This window comes from Grammomys surdaster, unplaced genomic scaffold (genome assembly GCF_004785775.1).
Source record: "Grammomys surdaster isolate TR1022 unplaced genomic scaffold, NIH_TR_1.0 125808, whole genome shotgun sequence".
Classification (NCBI taxonomy): Eukaryota; Metazoa; Chordata; class Mammalia; order Rodentia; family Muridae; genus Grammomys; species Grammomys surdaster.
The window spans coordinates 1,074,991-1,095,498 of NW_021620639.1; the positions used below are offsets into that span (position 1 = coordinate 1,074,991).

Below are 20,508 nucleotides of genomic sequence, written 5' to 3' on the forward strand. Positions count from 1 at the left end.
GTGCTACAGTGTCCTCTGTCAGTCACTATCCTTGGCCACTGTCCCATCTCTATATGTGTGCCAGGAGACTCAGGGTTTAGCACAGGTAAATTCTGCACAGGAAAGTCTGTATTTTCTTTCCACTTCTCCTTTTGGAAAAGTTTCCTCAGAAAACTTAACTCACTAAGTCAGGGGGCAAGACTAGTCTCCAGGGCCTGTTCCATTCAGTACAGGGTGGAGGCACAAATGTGGTGGGGGGAAGAGTGTGTGCACACATTGGTATTTGTGTCTCTGGAGAAGAAACACAGCAGGCATGAGGAAGAGAAGGAAGAGGGGTAAAGGTCAAAGTCCCCATGAAGTGACTCTTCCCTTTGCCCTTCCTGCCCCAAACCTACAAGACAGGCGAGACACATTCATTGGAGAAGAGAAATTGATGAAGGGATAGGACTTTTCGCCAACTCTTACATATTAGCATAAAGATGGCCTATCAACTCTAAAGCAGAGAAACAGATGTGAGCTCCTTAGGGGCTAGCAACAGCTCCATCTTCATCTATGTATATTCAAGCTTATCCATGGCAGAAGTATTTTTAAGGATTTATGGAATCAGTGAATGAGTTAGTGAATAAACAATACATGATGAAAAACCAGATCAATTAATCTGCATGTAAAAATCTTATGTAAGTAACTATCCACTCAGGCTGTGGTGAGTCTAAAGTGTGAGGCTTCATGTCCTGAGGTTATCACACATTTTATCAATACGTAGTATCTGTTGGCTTACACACTGTCCATAATGCAATGCCTTATGGTTTACAAAAGACATAATCTCTCCTCCTGGCCCACCAGATAAACATTTGCATTCTGTTCTCCTTTCCTGTCATCCACCTGGGGGCCCTGAATGGGGCAGGCTGCAGAGTGGGTGTCACAAACAAATGTATGCATTTGCTTCCAGGAAAGCAGAACTCAGAGGTTACAAATGATATTTGTGCAAATAATTAATGCATTGTAACTTCCTTCCAGTATTGCTCCAGGATGCCGGAACCAAACAGGCCACTCAGCTCTGCATATCTGAACTACTTGGTCTACTTGGTTGTCGTTGGTTTGAGCCTTTTTCTACATCAGCCACAAAGACTGCTTCATGGGGCACTGGCTGCTGCAGAGTAAGTCAAGCTGACTGCTTTTCTTCCTAATCATGTGGAGAATTCCAATAAAAAGGAGATCATCCAACAGTAGCTGTCAACTCTGGTGCAGTCCTGGAAATTACTCGACAGACCGTGAAACCCTCCTGCAACCCAGCTCAGTGCTGAGTCTATTTGAATTTATAAATTATTTACAGAGATAATGAAGGCTATCAGAATACTTTTCAACTACATTTGAAATGAAATTAACCAACAAGAAGAACATTAGGCAAAGATTCTCACATCCTTAAAATAGTAGACTTTCTCTTACCCAGGTCTCCAGTTAGACTTCCTTTCCCTTCTCTCTGGAGTCTCAGAAGGACAGCAAACTGGAGGAGCCAACCCATTAGAGGTGTGTACATGTTTATGAGTATATACACATGTACATGTCTGAGCATGCATGTATATGCATGCAAATGTATACACACATATATGTGTGCTTGTATGTGCATGTTTATTTGTATACATATATGCATGCTTGCATTCATTGTATGCATATAAATGTTTATGTGTTTGTGTATACTTGTATTGTGTGCACATGCATATACATACATGTTTCATGGGTACATGTACATATGTGTGCACATGCATATATATTGCAATGGTTTCTTTTTTAAATCATTGTGACAAAACATCTCACAACTTAAGAGAGTCTCAAAATTATTTTGGTTCAGAAGTTGAGTGGAAATTTAGTTTATCATGGCAGGAAGATATGGCAGCAGAAGCCAATAAGCCCATGGTGACTCATGGCAGAGATTCTCAGAGGCAGCTCACAAGGAAGCAAAAACAGCCAGTCAGAGTGGGTGTAACCTTCAAAGTTCCACCCCTAAGTGACTGCTTCTGTCAGCCACATCCCACCTCCAAAAGCTCCCATGGCCCTCTCAAACAAAGTGGAATCAGCTGAAGTAGCTATTTAAACACATGTGCCTATGGGGGAACATTTCAAATGTGAACCAAAACAGCAAGAGTGTGAGTTTGAGTGTGTGTGTGTGTGTGTGTGTGTGTGTGCGTGTGTGTAAAACTTATTCATTCTGGATTTGGGGAGGGTAAAGGGATTAAAAGAAAATTTTACTTTTTATTCCAGGCTGGCTTGGAACTTACTGAGTAATTTAGGCTGACCTGAAACTCATGGCAATCCTCATGCCTCGACTTCCCGTGTGCTTGGGTTTCAGGCATGAACCTCCATGCCCAGCTAACAATTGACTTGACTTGTTCAAGTCTAAGGGAATAGTATGTGATATCTTCCTGCTCAGTCTCTCTTTCAATGTCCACTACTGATGGTGACATTCGGAAAACCAATCCTTCTAAACTAAAAGAAAATCTATTATGGCACTGGGTTTACTGCTTGACTTCCCCCTTTCTTTCCATTTATATCTAGAAGATGATCCATAGCTGTGATTCCAGCCTTCTTCTCAAAACCTTCCCCTGCCTTCTAAACATCTCAGTAACCAAATGACATTCAAATCCAATGTGTCTGTGGCAGGAACTGCTACACAGTCACCAAATCCCACCTGAACTACATTTCCCAGCCTGCTGTGTGAGTGATCATGGTCATACAACTGAAATCTGAGAGAGAAAGAGATAGGGGTGGGGGAGAGGGGGAAAAGGAGAGGGGAGAGGGAGAAAGAAAGAGGGAGGGGGAGAGGGAGAGAGAGATGAAATACCTTATCTATGCTCAGCTCATCCAAACCCTGCCATAGGATCTGCTAACTCTACTTCCTGTTGCTGAACTGAGAGAATTCTATAGACCTTGAGGACAGAGAGGACTATGAGATGGGAAGAGCCTGGGTCTCTGCTCGACTGGAAACTCACACTTAAGTCACAGATAAACCTCTACTGAGTTTGGGGTTTGCCTGGTATCATGCTTGGCCTCCATGGCCTCAAGTGAGGCTGATCAAACCCTGGATCCATATTCTGCTGAAACTGAGGAGACCATTCCTACACCACTGGGTATATGAGAGAGGTTCGCTGCTCATGTTGTGGTGACTCCCCAACAATAAAATTATTTTTATTGCTACTTCTAACTGATTTGCTAATGTTATGAATCATAGTGCAAATATCTATATTTTCTGATGGTTTTAGGCAACCCCTATGAAAGGGTTGTTTGACCTCTGAAGGAGTCACAACCTACTTGTTGAAAGCCACTGCCCTAAACAATTTATCTTTCTCAAGAAATAGTCCTCACATGTTCACTAGTGGTTTCCCATGCTCCAAACCCATGCACATATAGGTAGCATTAATTGAACTTAGGATGTGTGCTAGTTTGCTTTCTGTAGCAATGATAAAGACCATGACCAAAAGCAACTTAAGGAAGAAAGCATTTATTTAATCTTACAATTGCAGCTCACAATCCATCACCAAGGGAAGTCAGGGCAGGAGCTGAAGGAAGAATCACAGAGGCAGGAAGAGCAGACCACTGAGAAGGCTGTTTGCTGGTTAGCTTCCCTCAGCTACCTCTCTTATATAACCCAGACCAACCTGTCTAGGAATGACACCACCCACAGTAGGCTGGGACTTCCTATGTCAATTAGCAATTCAGAAAAATGCCTCAAAGACAAGGGCACGGGTCAGCCTGATCAAGGTAGTTCTTCAGTCGAGTACCTTCTTCCCAAGAGACTTTGACTCTTAGTTAAGAGCCAAAGTCTCTTTAGTTAAGTTGCCTCCTAGCATATGACTCGGTTATTGATAACCTAAAAGAGGTGGCCATGAAGTTTGGAGGGAGAAAGGTGATAAGCAGTAGGGGGGAGCTATAGGGAGGCAGTGGTGGGTGGATATGACCAAAATATATCTGTATAAATGTACATTTTCAAAAAAAACAAAAAATATTAAACAAAAAGAGCTCCCAAATCCACACAACATCCCTTTTCAGTCAAGCCTCACAGCTTCTACCTTTTTTATAGCAGCCTTCAAAATTAGCCTTTCTATCCCTTCCTCCCTGGGTCAGATAAATACCCAGGAGCCACAGGTTTAAGCCCAAAGCCTCCTCTCTGAAGTTGAATCCTGGACACAAGTCTACCTACTACTAGCTTGTCATCTAGGAGAGTAATTTAAGTCTCTGTCATCTAAGTTCATTTGTTAAGTATGGGGTAAGGACAGTGCCTACTCCATGGAGTGACAGCGAAGAGATGATGAAGTTCAGAAAATGTCCAGCCTACTGCCTGGTGCACACTAAGTGCTCTGTAGACGTTCGATCCATACACGTACCTTTGTAATGAGACTCTCACCCAAGTCTGCTACACTTGTGACTCTCCTAACCCAGCAGCCACTCTAGAGCCTGAGTAGATTTTTGGATAGGCTTTTGGGCATCTAGAGCTACCATGTTTCTGACCTTCTTCCAATGTTTTAGTCATTAGGACACTCTGGCCATCCCTTACACTGATTCTGACATCTCTACACTATTCCAACAACTGGCCTGATATAATAACCAGCCAAAGATGCAGCAGGTCCCAGCCTAGCAGCCATTGAGAAACACAAACACAATGAATAGTGCTATCTATACACAGCAGCTAATGCTAGCCATACATAAAATAAAATACATGAAATAAAAGCAAGTGATCATTACCAAATCCAATGATGAGTGATCTTCCTGGTAGATCCAGCTAGAATAAAATAATCTTGACAATGTTTAAAACTCTCTCCCATGATAAGACATGTGAGTTATAAATTTGCTCAAGAATTACTTCTGTGTGATAACCATGGAAACAATAGAATTTGATATGGATTGCCACCAAAAAATAGAATTGGTAAGGAATTCACCCTTGAACAAAAGGTCGGCAGGCTGAAGAAGCACTCCATAATAAATCTGTTATTGTCTAGCACTGCTATAAGTATTTGGTATTGCAAAGTCTGACTCAGGAAATTTGAACCTAGTAAAATAAGTGGCTCCACATAAAACTCACAGTGGCAGAAGCTATAATTTTAGAAACATGACTAATCTTCATGAATTTTGCACACAAGATAATTGATCTCAGTGAAAATAATCTTAGGAAACTGATAATGGAAAGATTTGGGACTGCCTTAATGAAGCTATGAATTAAGCCAGCTGAACAGAATCCACCACAGAAATAGCATTCTCAATAAAGTCATCAACATGGACAAGGCTCTCATTGAAGGACTCATATTTTTAGACATGGGTAAAACACTTACCTTGGGGATAATGTCAAACTACAGTGTCAGAAATATCTGTGTCCCCATTGCCTTACAAACAATGGGATAGGCTATATGCCTAGGACAACCTTTTTGTCTTTCTCTGGTCAATCCCCTCAGCCATTCCTTCTAATTATCTAGTTTATTATTATATATTTAATGTATTGATCTAGAAGCCTTTGTAACCTGCTATCACCCGAGTCTCTGCTGTACTGTGACTATCTCCCACCCCAGCTGCCTCCCTGAAGCAAGAGTATACTTGACCATACAGGTCTACCAGGTATCTGGCCATCTTCTAACGCTTCAGTAACACTGGGACATTCCAGTTCTTCCTTATCCTGATTCTGACATCTCTACTTTGTTCCATCAAAAAAATGAGTATAAAAATTATGCATTAAGTTTTTTGGCAATGCTAGGGAAGAAGCCAGAGCCTTGCCCATGCAAGCCAAGCATTCTACCACTGAGCTGCATTGCCAGCCCTTATTTATGATTTATGTTTGAAAATCATTGTAGAAAAACTCCTGCCATGACTACTATATTAATTCCTCATATCTGTATTGCACAGTCCACTCTATACATTGATTTCATGTAAATAATTTTATTCATGACAACCTTTAAAAACCATTCATTAGTGCCCCCCACACACACACAGCTGAGTGAACTAAGGCTCAGAAAGGCAAAGAGATGTGATCAACATTCACACAGCCAACAAGAGGAGGAATCAGGTCCTTCCTACATCAAGACCAGCATTCATTCAATCATATAAGAGTTTTTAGATTGCCCAATAAACCACACAGCCCTGGTTGAAAAGTAAGCATAAAGAATGTATCTGGTCATGAATCCAGGGTCCTCATCACTCCTGGCTGCCTTTTGTCCTGGTGTTAACTCCGAATCCTCAGAGGTGTTAACCTCATCTCCGGCTGTTCTGGAGCACTGCAAGTGAAGAGACTTGTGTTTGAATGAACCCAAGCTTCATCTGATTGCATACCTCCAGCCTACCCTTTCTCCTACCTCCCTGATTGAATTGATCAGCCAAGCCCATCCATCCCCCAAACGCTGAACATGCACAAAGAAGGTTACAGAGGAGGCTAAAGTCAGTCTCTAGAATTGCCTCACCACTGTCTTCCCTTCCAGGATCTCTGTGTCAGCAAACTGCCACTGTGGACCAACTGGGAGCCACTGAGCTTGTTACTTCCCGCAAGAGCCAGCTCTGCGAGTGACACCAGGCCACTTGGTGGGGAATTAAGATACTTTATGTTACTCCTCAAAAAGTATTGTCTGACCACCAGCCAGACTCTCTCAGGCCAATAAACAACATCTGCCTTGGACCAAGCTTTCCTAAATTCTTCTGCATCTGAAAGATAATGACAGAATTCCCATTAGTCACTCTGGGTCTAAATGGCCAGATGTCTGTCCCTTAGGTCGAAGACTCCATGCTCCTGTGACTGGAAGATTCTAGAAGGTTGCACTGATGGAGCAGTCTTTCCCATATACCTCTGCTATGTGCTACTGAACCCAGAATGTTCTGTCATGCAGGACACAGGTGGCCCACACATTGTTGAAGCATTATCCCTCTGCACTGGTCCCTGAAATGCTAATGGACACTAAGAATTATCAGCCTTCGAAGGTTCTCAGAGAGATACAAAACTTAGTCCAATTCAACCTGTTGGGCCTCATGAGGACAAAGGCCAGCTCCTAATACACATAAACATCTGTCCTCAAATGGCCTCTAACTCCTTGGACCCAGAAATCAGCCCTTTCTATTGATTTATGCCCTAAATGTGGCAGTGTGGACATCAGGAGCACTGTTGTCTAGTGTTGGTCTTACTTGTCATTCTTTATGGTGCTCCTGATGCTGGGTTTCACCCATGGACTTCTTCCATAGCACATGCTAGTCCTTTGCTCTGCTGTCCACTCCCAGAAGTTCTAGCTCTAGCCTGTCCCCACTAGGCCTCTATTCCTGGAGAAAGGTCCTACAAGCTGTCCTTCACATTGTCCCTCTCAATGCTTGTGATGGGACCCTGCTGAGGGATTAGGACAGCTGATGTAGGTGTGGTCCAGCCCTCCAACATTCACCTGCTTTTCTTAATGGTTTCCAAAACTTTCAACAGGAAGCCCTGCTCTCTTATGAAGAGGAAAGAGAAGTCCAACTTCTGTTTTCTGCCCTCTTGGAACTTTTGTTTTGAAACCAGTCCTCTAGATGCTTCTCTGCTCGGCTTCATGAAGTAGAGATAGCAAGCTCTGGACAGTTCACAGTTCTCAGTGCTCTGAGCTCCAGATAGCAGTGACTACTACACCACATTTTCACTGTCTCTTCTCAAGCACAAAGCTTGAGTTGCACAAGCTCCTCCCAGTGAGCTAGTGAAGCAAAGCTCCCCAGGGACTCTTTCCAACATTTTAATAGCATGTGTGTGGTGTGTGTGTGTGTGTGTGTGTGTGTGTGTGTGTGTGTGTGACTCTGAGGTACTCTGTGGAAGGCAGATGGCTCTGCTAAGTGCTTGAGCTGTGTGGCTATCAACACTCCCCACTCAACCTGGTCACCACTCCAGCCTACTTTAGTCCTCAGACTTTTGTATGTTGCTACTTCCTTTAAGCCCAGTCTTCAGATGTTCTGTTTACAGTGTCCTATTTCTTCAAGTACGTCTGAGCTTCTGACATTTTTCTTATCCCCCAACCCCTTTTCCTGGCCTAATCTAATTCTTGCCCTATACTGATTGGCTGTGCTCATATGCAAACAGTGAGCGGGAGAGGTCAAGAACAAGGCCCAATGATGTCCACTTAAGGGGACCATTCACCTTAGGGTGAGGCTGCACTTGAAGTCAGCACTCTCAAGTCTTGGCTAAGTATCCCAGACAGTGCCAATATCCAAACGCTGCTGTCTCAGTCTGGCATGGGGTCCCCTTCCTCACCTATGCCACTGAAAACTTATGTTGAGTTTCCCAGTAACCCAGAGCAAGGTGACATGGGTCTTAAATGCAAAAATACAATCTGTGTTCTTTTTCTTAGACAGGTTTAGTGCCAGGGCCACTGATGAGTCTTATGGTAATTTTTTGCCCAGGATTTTTGACACAGATGGGAAAGTTCTGGCTCTTAGGGCTTGGTTGTTTTAATACAGTCTTGAAATATTCCTTAAGAACAAAGCTGGTTACTCTGGGCACAGGACTCCACACATCATCCTCCGGGGATCTGATCCACCTGCTGAGTACCTCCACTCCTTAAAGAGGGCTTGATCTGTTTTACGGAGCTTAGGAAGTTATTTCAACTTAAGGATCATTTCCCACTTAGCTATAGGAAAATAAAATAGCATCCTAAGAGTTGCCCATAAGGGCAGTATTAGGCAGAATTCTTCTCAGCCATTTGCACCATTGGGCTGTCTTCACTACAGGATCCAAAGCTACCATCCTGAGCCTGGGCTAAGAGCTGAGTCTAATTACTGTTTACTGTGGGCCTGGCATTCAATTGGGATCCCATTTCCTTTCCTTCTCTTGCACTGGAAGAGACACACATCATCCCACCACAGAAGTGACAATATTTTGTGATGTATCAAGCATTTCTGAGAAGGACAAGTGTTGTGTTTATAAAAAGATAAAGAGATAAAGAATATGTCCTGTGGATGTGTGGAGAGGTATGTGGGAAGGGGATGTCTCAGCGGGCCCATGCTGAGGCATCTCTTCCCACTGAGGGACAAGTCACACACAGGTATAACATAGAATAGAGTTTATTCAAGGCATGGGGAGGGGAGCCAGGAGGGTAGTAGAGGCAGAGAGAGACAGAGAGAGAGAGAGAGAGAGAGAGAGAGGTGGAGGCCAGCCATGACCACATGGAGAGGGGGGAAGGGAAGGGGGAGGGGCAAGGGGACAGGGAGAAGCTAGAGCAAGAGATTAAGAGATAAGAGAATAAAGAGGGGGCAAGCAGCCCCTTTTATAGTGGGCAGGCCTACCTGGCTGTTGTCAGGTAACTGTGGAGGTGGAGTTTAGACAGAATACTAACATTCCCCTGTTTTGGTTTAATTAAAAAAGAAAAATTAGAAAGAGGTGACAGCAAGGCAAGAATAGGGTCGTCGTGATCTCGGGCTACTTCCTGCTGGCATTGGGAGCGACATGTCTTTAGGGGGAACCTAGAAGAATAGATATGGGGGATGTTTGTCTGGTCTTAGGAGAGTTTGCTGTTTCCTGCTGTCCAGGGTCTATGGAGCAATATGAGGATAGATGAGAAGGAACAGGTCCAGTAGAAGCAGCTGTGTGTGTGACAGGAGATGGAGCATCTGGAGGTTGCTTCTCTGGAGCTGTTCTGGATGTGCCTGGACTTGACAAGATGTAGGGAATAAGATTAAGTACATTTGGGAGAAAGAAAATTTTTCTAAGATGTACATTTGAAACCCAGAGGGATCCCACCCTTTGGAATAGGTAGTAAGTGGGAACTTTAGGCAGATATACTTATCTGGATGGTATCTATTTGGTCCATAAGAGGTAGATCTGAGTGGGTTTTCTGTAGCTTATAAGTTTACAAAACAGATAATAGCATGAATTAACAACAGAAGCAGTCTTTAAGATGAACTTTTGTTGGATCGTATAGCGGAATGTTTTATTAGAGTTAGGCAAGTCGCCGGGCGGTGGTGGCGCACGCCTTTAATCCCAGCACTTGGGAGGCAGAGGCAGGCAGATTTCTGAGTTCGAGAGTTCGAGGCTAGCCTTGTCTACAGAGTGAGTTCCAGGACAGCCAGGGCTATACAGAGAAACCCTGTCTCAAAAAACCAAAAAAAAAAAAAAAAAAAAAAAAAGAAAAAGAAAGAAAGAAAAAAAAGAGTTAGGCAAGTTTATAGGAACTCAGATAATATTAAGACAGTGTCATAGGAAGAGAAAATATGAAGCATTTAATTGATGGCAACTGAGTTTAGGTAATGAGGTAACAGATAATATCTGTGAAAGCTTAGCTGTCAATGTAGTCAGAAGTCTGAGAAAGAGTAAACAACAATCTACCAGTTATATATTATTTTTAAAAAATTACAGAGTCCACTAGCCAACAGTTCCCATGGTCTCCATAGTCTCTTGGGTGAAGTCAGTTTGGCTTCCGCTCAGAAAATGGAGGGCTTTTTTCTGTGGAATGGATACGTGTGATATGAGAAATGACTTACCTTGATTTGACTTAGCTAAGTCATTTGACTCTGAGCATCCAGTTTAGCCCACTGCATTTGTTAGTGACTATATCATCACATACAATCCAGGCTGTATCTTCTAGGTGTCTGGTGTCCAAGTCTTCTGAAACCATCTTGGGTCAACTGTTAGAGGCTTTGGTAATTCTGTCGGCCATTAACTTAAATATCCTATTAGCAGACTTCTGACAAGATTGAGAGGCATAAGGATTGGTTGTAACTGAATAGAATTTAATAGCAGTAGTAAAAATCTATTAAGACAGAGCCTTTCCTATCCTGTCTTAAGTAACTTTGGCGATAAGGTTATGTAGGTAGAGAAAAGCTCAGAATATTAACAACGAGAATTGACTGTTAACATTTCTGGGGATGTTTGAACAGGGACTCTGCTGGCATTTAAGCCTGTCTTGCTGGCGTCTCAGTCAAATTCCAGAGCACATAATGATGTCTGAGACCTCCCTGTCTCTGAAACACAAGGCAGATGTCTTCCCTGAGGCACCTGGGGTTACAGGATGAAGACTGAATGGAAGAGTCTGTGCAAGTGGAGAAAGCAAAGCCCTGGAACCAGTTAGGGGCAGGAGGAGCAGCAATGGGGATGATTTTATGCACAAAGTGCTAGATTGGGTAAAGTACCTTACAAAGATCTCTTTCTGCTGGTTTGGACCACCAAGGGAGGTAGACAGACACCTATCATGACTGTCCTTCAAGGAAAGCAACTGCCTTGTTGGGGAATTCAGCTGAGCCCCCTTGCAAAAGGATTATCCTGGCTAGGCTTGTTGACTGCTCACACCCCCTGGTGGACAGTTGGGGGAGGGGCAAGACTCTCACCTGAGTTAAGCTAGCATAACTGAGATGGGGGTACTGGGGGTAGGTTGCCATTCATGGCTGTCGTGAAGCCCTCATCCCTCAGAGATAAAGGCTTTCCAGGTGTAAGCACTTTGTGGGTGGGGCACTCATACCCCTATAAGTAACCCCTTACCTACACTCTTTCAGGAACCCCAATGAATTAATTGCTTTCCCAGAGTTAACTTTGCTGAGACCCTTGGAAGAGGGTACATACTGCTTACATCTCCCCCTGGGGAGAAATTTTTGCAACAATACCCAACAGAATATGAATTCTATTCACCCTAATATCCCAGAAGGAGACATGGATCCCACTTGCATGGGGATGCTGAAGGCCCTGGAAGTGACACGTTTCAAAAGAACAAAAGCCCCAAGTTAGCTTAGGAAAGTGGAACTAGGGTCTGCAGATCAAAGTGAATTCATACTTAGCAGAGAAGATGATGCTGATCTTACACCCCAGGTCCCTCCCCCTGCAGTGTCAGGCACCTTAAAAGGTTGCCTTCCTTAATTGGGTGTCTTCCTTAAATGGCTGCCTTCCTGCTGCTGAATGTGACTTCTATTTAAAGGCAGGTTCTCACTGTGTAGTTTAGGTGGCCTTGAACTCATGGTTCTTCTACTTGTGACTCAGATACTAAGCAAGTGATACCATGCCTGACCTGTAGGTTGGACTTTAAGTATCTCCCCAAGGTCCCCAGGTGGCACCTCCATTATGTGCCACCATATGCCCAAAGGCATAGAGTCAACTAATGACATGCAGAAACTTCTATAGCCAGGAGACAAAAGTAAATTGTTCTTTTCATAAGCTGGTTATAAGTTATAGTCAGAGTTGATGACAGGCCAGGTCTGTCAAATCCACAGAAAGCCAGATGATAGCCCCATACGACTTCACTGTAGCAGCATCACTGCTGTCACAGTCAGAATTGACAGGCCTGGTCATGAAAGCAGTGCCATCAGGTGCCCAGACCCCCCCCCCAAAGCCACCAGCTGCCAATGAAGAGGAAAATTACACCAGACCCCTCCCTTCCTGGAAAAGAAAGGTCATAGAAAGCTTAGGCACCCCTCCCCTCCAGAAGGTAGAGGCTAATTAACATTTTGCAGACCACAGGGGGCTGGGAAAGGGGCCCAGAGCACATGGACACTGGATCATTAGCCACTCACAGACAAGGGAGGTCCCTGCCACCTCATTCCCTAAAGACCAATCAGTTTCTGCCAATCACATTGTGCCCAATGGCTGTTACCCCTAGAGACTGTATAAATGTCCGCTGAACAAGTTGTACGGGGTCACCTCTCCTTTGGGGATGCAGGATGGTCCCAGCATGCTAGAACATTAGAAATTCCTCTTGCATTTCCACGTGGTTCACTCAGGGGGTCTCCAGTAAACTAAGGCTCTGCTCGCTAGAGTCTTACACCAGGATGCAGCTATAGTTGCCTTGGTTACTGACTCCCACGCTGTGGTCACACAACTGTGCCAGAGTTAAGACCAGTGTGTACTAAGAAGGGCACTCAGATTGGGAGTAGGGGTGGGGGTGGGGGAGAAGTCCATTTGCCAATTTCTAGGATGTAAACACTTCTTTCATGGGCAATTTTCTGGTACTAATGACATCGGTGAACTTGAGACTAGGAAGAATGAATAGGATCACATGATCATTTGTCATTCATATTTCTACCACAAACATGTCAGCCATAACGAAAAAGGAAACATTAAAATGCACATATTAGGAAGTAGGCTTGTAACTACATATCTCTTGTCTTCCACGTAATCAATCTACACTTACATAACTTTAGTTTTAACAGTGGCTGCACTTAACAGCTGCTAGCAAATTCCCTACAAGTCAGAACAGTTGGTCCCTGTAAGTCCCGATGAGCCACTTCAAATACATGGCTCACTGGAAAAGAAGAAAAACATGGCTGCCATATGGTAGCCAAGAGTCCAACGTCAAGGCCTAGAAAAGCCTCTCAGGGGCATCCAGGGATGTGGGGGAAGAACTGCATGAGTGACCAAGGTCTGGAAGTTGTCATTTGTTGTGGCTGTTTTGGGATCATAAGCAGCAACTAGAGGCTGGGTCAGTGGGTGTGAAGAGTATGCTGAACGTTGCCATCATATGTGGTTCTCCATATGGAAAGAACATTCCTCTTCCCAAACAAGAACCCGACCTTTCCCAGAGATGCTCACCAGGCAGTGTCTGGAAGAATTCCTGCCTTGCTTGGCTCCTTTCTCCATCCCACAGAGAGAGTCCTGTTATAAAAGCAACCTGGAATCCAACCCTCTTGCCTCTCTCCCATGTTTCACTTTTGGGCTCAACCTTGGAGCAGAAGCAATGGAAAAGATGGCCAGTTTGGCTCTGAGGAAAGGGGGAGGGTCTACATAAGAGTCACATGCCAGAGCACAGTGTGGAACCAAACAGGCCAAAGCCCCACCCCCCCCAAAAGAAAGGGCTATAGAATCTATCTGCATGATGGCACAGTGTGAGCACAATTAGTTGTTGTCAAAGTATTTTGCTGGCTGCATTCATCTCTTACGTGGGAGAATAAAACTGTCATAACGATGACAATTTTTTTCAATATTGGTGCAATTACCAAGCCTAAAAATAGGGAGCAAAGGGAGTAGTTTTCTTGAGTCTGAGCTGTTACCCCCGTTGCACGGCTGGAACAGGGACTCCCCCACCCCACCGTCAGGAAGGGGAGAGGACAGGAAGAAAGCTGAGACTTGATGAACATTGCTCTGTGTGCCTATTAGGCACAACTAGGTTTGTTCCCCTCCACCCCCACTCCAGGACATAAGCATCTGGCACAGAGGAGGGAGGAGCAGTGGAGGGAGACCAGGAATGAGATTTCCTGGGACAAGACTGTAGAGCCAGGCTCTCTGCTATGAGCTCCCTAGACACGGTTGACTTGTCACAGCTGTGGGAGATGGTACGCACCTCATGTGACAGCTGAGAAGCAGTCTCAGAAAAGGTGAAGCACCACAAGGTTCTCCAGCTCCAGACTTTCTAATTGCAGCCCCCCCACCCCAGGTCGCTCGCTGTGAGTCATGAGAGGCCTGCTGCTCAGCCCCTGACCTGTCCATAATCACTCCATTCCCTCTTTTTTTTTTTCTTCACATCCCGTTGCCCTCCCTGCCTTGCATTGCTCTTTTGAGAATACAGAAACATCAAGGTCCCAGAAGCAGAAAGACTCAGGCTGGCAACTTGGCAAGTGTAACTTTGGCTTGGGTCCTTGACCTCTGTAGGGTTTGTATCAAAGTGTTCAACTACAGTTTAAAGACAGTCATAGTACCGCTTCATTGTGTCACTGTGAGGATTGAATGTGGTGTGTATCGGTTGAGTGCTTGGCAGGAAGCAGAGCACTGGGTAGCGTGTAGAGAGCAGGGCACAGCTCCCTATGTAGAGTCCTCACTGTTACCAGGCACGGCAGACATAACATCACACCATCTTTGTAGCAAGCTGGGCCAGAGCCTGTCATTCTTCTTTTAACCTTAGCAAAGGGAAACATGACCTCGTGACTCTGCACCATTCAGGTTACACGCAGCACAGACACACAGGGCCACAGCAGGGGGATGGGGCCCATACTCCAGACCAGTACTGGCACATGCTAGGCCCCTAAAGTACCCTGACCTATGCTTGGTGTTAGTAATCTGTCTAAACTCCACCTCCACAGTCACCTGTGATCTGTTACAAGCTGCGCGTGAAAACCTTTCACTTGGTACATAGGTCCTAACTTGCTCAACAAAAACACTTCCTTTGTTTTCTTGATGCTCTTGGGCATTTCTCCTACCTTGTTCCTGCTGTCCTTCCATGAGCCACACAATGAAAGAACATTAGCCAAGCAAGCAAAATCCTGTGGGAAGAGGTCCAGCTGTATGGTTTTAAAGCCCCGCCTTGGACCAGCTGTGCTCATCTGCAAGCGCTTCTCTCATTGACCGTGGCACCTCGCACACACCTGCGTTCTGCCAAGAGCCCCGTCTTGCTTATTTTTACCATCAGGAAAATGAGCTGCTCCTAGGGCACGGAGGATTTGTTCTAATTCCTATGAGATCACTGGACTCATTTTTCAATCACAGCTGATGGCGAGGAAAAGTTTTGAATGTTTTTCTTTCATAAAGGTAGGACCTGCCAAGAGACATCAGCAGTTCTTAAGGATTTCAAAGGACTAAGGGAAGAATCTCACACACACACACATCCCCCTTAAAGAAATCCATGCCCCCAAGCACTTCCTCTAAAGCTCTCTGCTTTAAAATCTTTTCTCATAAAAAGTCAAGGCTTATGGTGGCGACAGAAAGGGCATGTTCTCTTAAAGTCAGACACCAGGTTCATAGGCAGGTCTTGTAAACTCTCCCACTTTAAAACAGAAACCAACAGGACCTTGTGAAGGGTTCAATGTGCTAGGAAAGTGGTTTATAAAATGCAAAGCCCTGTAGAATTCTCTGGGACCATTTACTGCTAAGGGATGATTTTCAATTGATCACTCAGAAAGTTGGGACGCCACACAGACCTCCTTCGTAGGTTTGAATTTCCCAATTCCACATTAACAGTCTCTGATATTGGTGTCTCCTGTCAAAAGCTACGTTAAGCCCTTTTGGAAGAGGGTGAAATATAAAACAGACTCCTGATGAGAGGAAAGAAGACCCCTTCCTTACTTTGGAAGATAGTGATCAAGTTAGCTTTGCACCTGACACCCAGACCCCACCTTTTGTTGATGTAACTAGCCATCCCTGGGAGTGGTACCCAGCTGAGGCTATGCAGCCTCCACAAGTTACTGGGAAGTAGCAAGAGCTCCTGCCAAGGGAAAGCATTCTCCCAGACACCCCTGCAAAGGCTGTGGTTTATACACTTGGTCCCTCGGGAAAGTAGCGTTTTGTTTTTCTTCTTTCTTGAAATTTTTTTCTCCCGATTTTGTTTTCTGTAGAATTTTTTTTTTAGAAACACTGTTTCTTTTTGAAACTGCTTTTCTACCTACTAATTTGCCAACCATATGGATACACATGCAGCCCTGGGATGGGTTGAAATTGGTGAGGTGAGCCACTGAAGTTGTTGCTGTATTTTAAACATAGCACACAATGTGTTACACAAACACCATTCAAAAACCTGAGTCACAGAATTCAGATGGGAGCTGGTACATGTGTACCATGTTTGTGTGTGTGTGTGTGTGTGTGTGTGTGTGTGTGTGTGTAATGGTAGAAAGCAAGGAAGTTTGAGGAACCAGGTTAAAATCATTGTGCCCAATTTAAGCATCATTAAAACATAGCCTTATATTTACACAGGTCCTACAACTCCCACCCAGAAAAGGAGCAAAAGCCAAGAGGAAAATTCGAATTAACCAGATGTCCTCACATCGAACTGAACAGCACAAAGGCTGTGAAGCATCAATAGAAGTGATAATTGTGTTTGTTGTCTCACTTCCTTGCCGTCCATACCCACATAGAGAGCAGCTCTCTGTCTCTGGGCTGCACACTGTTTTGAGGTGGTTTTGTTTTGTTTGTTTTGTTTGTTTTATTTTGTTTTATTTTGTTTGGCCTTTGGCTCATGCCGGCCAGCTGACTGGCGTGTAATGACTGATGAATTTTTGGTACAGTGGCAGAATACATCTTGGGACAGTGAAGAACTCACACCTGGGACAGGTTGCAAACATTTTTAGAAATCCATTTTCTCCCCTCCCCAGTTCACATTAGACAGAACTTGCTGCTGACATGCTGCCCACACCCAGCTCAGAAAGCCACCACTCAGGCTCCTGGACATAGAGAAAGCATAAAAGTGGATGTGAGAGGTGGCTCAGGGCAGTCCCCACAGCTTTTAGCCTTGCACTGCGCAAAGCATGTGGCCACAACTCTGGAAAAAATATGACAAGAGTCTTGGGCAGCCCATGGTGTCCTTATGGGTCTCAGCCATCCCTGAAGATCTCCCTGAGCCATTCTGCCACTTTCCAGCTTCTGGCCTCATTTCTACTACCCAGATGAGCTCTCCATGTGAACTTTCATGGTTCTGCTACTCAGCGAAGTGGATGACGTAAGTAATAACCGAATCTCCAGAGGTTGAATGTTTCATCAGCTACAAACTGGCACCGCCATGCGCAGAGGGGCTCTGCAACCCCTGCAGGAGGTGAAAAGCAAAAGAAGAAACACACAAGTGGGTAGCATGGCCCTGTATGCTGTGTGACTCCCATTCTGTCCATTCAGTCTCTGCCAGCTGGGTCTCTTCGTCATCCCTGACTGGTGCTCCTCCAGCCACAGCAGCAGTGGTTCCCAGCCTCAGCCTCTCCATCAGCAGGGTCTGAGTTAGGAGCTCACTAAGGTGTAAATCATGCTGAATGCAAAAAAGAATAGGAAAACAGATGTCAGCAGAAGCCTGTGGTTCTCAACAGCCCCCTTCCAAGGCTGGAGCCTATGGATTCATCTCATTCCTGTCTCTGTGGTCTCCAATTCACCTACAAAGGCTTTGCTACAGCCCACAATACAGAAATGAATGTCTATTAGGATGGAATCCTATGGGCCCCATGAAAGGTAGGTTGCCTCTGGATGCTTATGAGAACACTCATTGGGATGATCACCGTGGTTCATCACTTTTACTGTAATTATAGACCAGGTGCCTATGGGGTAAGAGTCTTCATACCACCATCTGCAGACACATGCTTACATAGTGGCTGCATCCCTACCATCCCACCACCCCCACCTCATGATGCTATATGATATGTCAGTTCCAAGGGTCAAGATGAAGATCATTGCCACTGATACCAGTGGAGGTGCATGAACATGGTCCTTGGGGCAAATGACATAAGTAAATCTTAACTGGGCATAGGTCTCCAAACCTCCTGCTTTAGGGGATTAGTAGTGACCAAGTAGAGGGACCTGCATTCCCGTGGCCTGACAAGGACTTCAGGCTAATTCTTCAAGGCTGACAAGTTGACCAGAACTACGATCTACTACTTTGTCTATTTAGAAGAAGAAACAAATTTTTTGACATTAGAGACCCCACCCCTGACTCCAAGGTGTCTAGGGAGCAAAACCAAATAAAAGAACCTGGACTATTTCCCTTCTAGCCCTAAAAAGCTGGGAAGCCAGTGAGCCCCTCTAAGATCTGGAGTCCCCTTTCTAGAGGCAGACACAGCAGACATGCCCAGGACCCATTGCGTAGGTCTGGAGCTAGACAAATGGATTCTCACTGTACAGCTCATGACAGATCAACCACATTTTAACTCCAAAGCCAGTCCTCTGTCCATTGTGGACAGCCTAATTGTAGATAACTATGGTGGTTTGACAAAGCCTTACCAACCAAAGACAGAAATACATTTCCTTTGATAATGCATATTCCATGACAGGTAAAGAAGGCATTCTTGTCAGAACAATCTAAGACAGGCTCAGTCTTGTTAACAAAACAAAAAAGGGGGTGAGGTGGGAGTCTTTGGGGCTGCTTGGCAAGAAGCTGACATGGGCCAAGGACAAGGAAATGGGCTGATTGGCACGAATATGACATTGACCAAGGACAAAGAAGTAGACTTCAAGCAGGAATCTAACATTAGACTAGAACAAAGAAGTAATTTCAGGTAGGAGTCTAAATTGTAGGCTACAACAAAAGAAGTAATCTCAGGGAGGAATCTAAATATTAGGCCAGAACAATGAAATAATTTCAGAAAGGAATCTAAATTTTAGGCTAGAACAAGGATGTAGGCTTCAGACATGAAAATGACCTCAGGCTAGGATAGGGAAGTAGGCTCAGAGACTTTGGTCATCCTGATGAGCCTTTTAGAAACAGTGATCATGGAGTGTTCATGTACCTGGGTTTAATGGCTTGTTTTTTCTTTGACTATTTGTGTTTTATTGTATTGCTTGTTCCTCGACTATCTGTGTCTATTGTATTGCTAGACCCTCAACCTAGAACTGACCTTAATACATGCATGTAATCAAAATGGTATAAAAGCATAAAGGAAGAAGGGGTATAGGATAGGGGGTTCTAGGGAGGGGAAATAGGGAAAGGGGATGACAGGAAAAAAAAAACTATGGTGGTTTGAATATGCTTGGCCCAGGGAGAAGCAGTATTAGGAGATGTGGCCTTGTTGGGGGAGGTGTGGCCTTGTTGGAGGAAGTGTGTCACTGAGGGGATGGGAAAAGAGCTTCCCCCTAGCTGCCTAAAGATGCCAGTCTTCTCCTGTTTGCCTTTGGAACAAGATGTAGAACTCTCAGCTCCTCCCACACCATGCCTGCCTGGATGCTGCCATGTTTCCCACTATGATAATGGAATGAACCTCAGAACCTGTAAGCCAGCCTCAATTAAATGTTATTTTTTATAAGAGTTGCCTTGGTTATGGTGTCTGTTCACAGTAATGGAAACTCTAAGATAATAACTCTGTCTAACTCACTGTGATTCTTTTATTTCATACTAATTGAATACTTACTATGTACCAAGCACACTTCTCAGTACAGGGAAATAAAGGTGAATGTGTGGACTGAGCCCTGGCCAAGCTGTGACAGCAAACACCATGGATGCCTACTATGTGCTGTGCAGGGCACTGCCGAGATAGAGTTGCAGGAAACAGATGAGTTCTCTGCAGCCTAGAGAGGAGCAACCCAGAAAAGACAAAACAATATAGACTAAGGAGAAACAGACGAGGAGAGACCAGTGTGTCCTAAAGTAATGGACAACAGGATGCGGTGATGCAGCATCACTGAATAACGTGGGCCAGGGTCACATGCACAACCCTTCTAACCAGGCCTGGTGGCACAAGCTTGTGACCCCGTAGATGAGGCAGAAGGTTCAGGTTTAAGGGTGGCCCAGGCAATTCAGCAAAACTAGGTCTCAAAATCAGAAGTAGAAAAGAGCTTAGGGCATATGACACAGTGGTAGATTGCTTGTCTAACATGGATGGGGTTTTAGGTTTGCTCTCCAGGACAAGGAAAGCGGACAGAAGAGAGGAGGGAGGGGTAGGGAAGGGTACGGAAGAAGAGAGAAGGGAAAGAAAGGGAAGAGGAGGGAAGGGGAAGGGAGGGGAGGGGAGGGGAGGGGAGGGGAGGGGAGGGGAGGGGAGGGGAGGAGAATAGGAAGAATATAGAAAACAGCTAAGAGAAAAAGGAAACAAAGGAAAGGAGTATGGAAAGTGGAAGGAGAAAGAGAAAAAGAAAAGAAAAAGGGTCCTTCTACCGAGTAGACAAACTGTCCACCCTGGACTCACTCACCAGTGTCACACCCCTGTCACATACAACCCATAAACGTCACCTGCACCACAACA

At 44.8% G+C, this 20,508-nt stretch overlaps 1 protein-coding gene across 3 annotated transcripts in view; it reads right to left on the minus strand.

Annotated features, from left to right (window-relative positions):
* Positions 1-17,563: 17,563 nt before the first annotated feature.
* The window catches only part of Cnih3 (cornichon family AMPA receptor auxiliary protein 3), a 102,811-nt gene continuing 99,866 nt past the window's right edge, over positions 17,564-20,508 (minus strand). For all 3 annotated transcript variants that reach the window (XM_028789319.1, XM_028789320.1, XM_028789318.1), the window contains one exon: positions 17,564-17,591. In XM_028789319.1, the coding sequence (XP_028645152.1) occupies positions 17,564-17,591 (28 nt within the window). The remainder of the gene's footprint in view (positions 17,592-20,508) is intronic.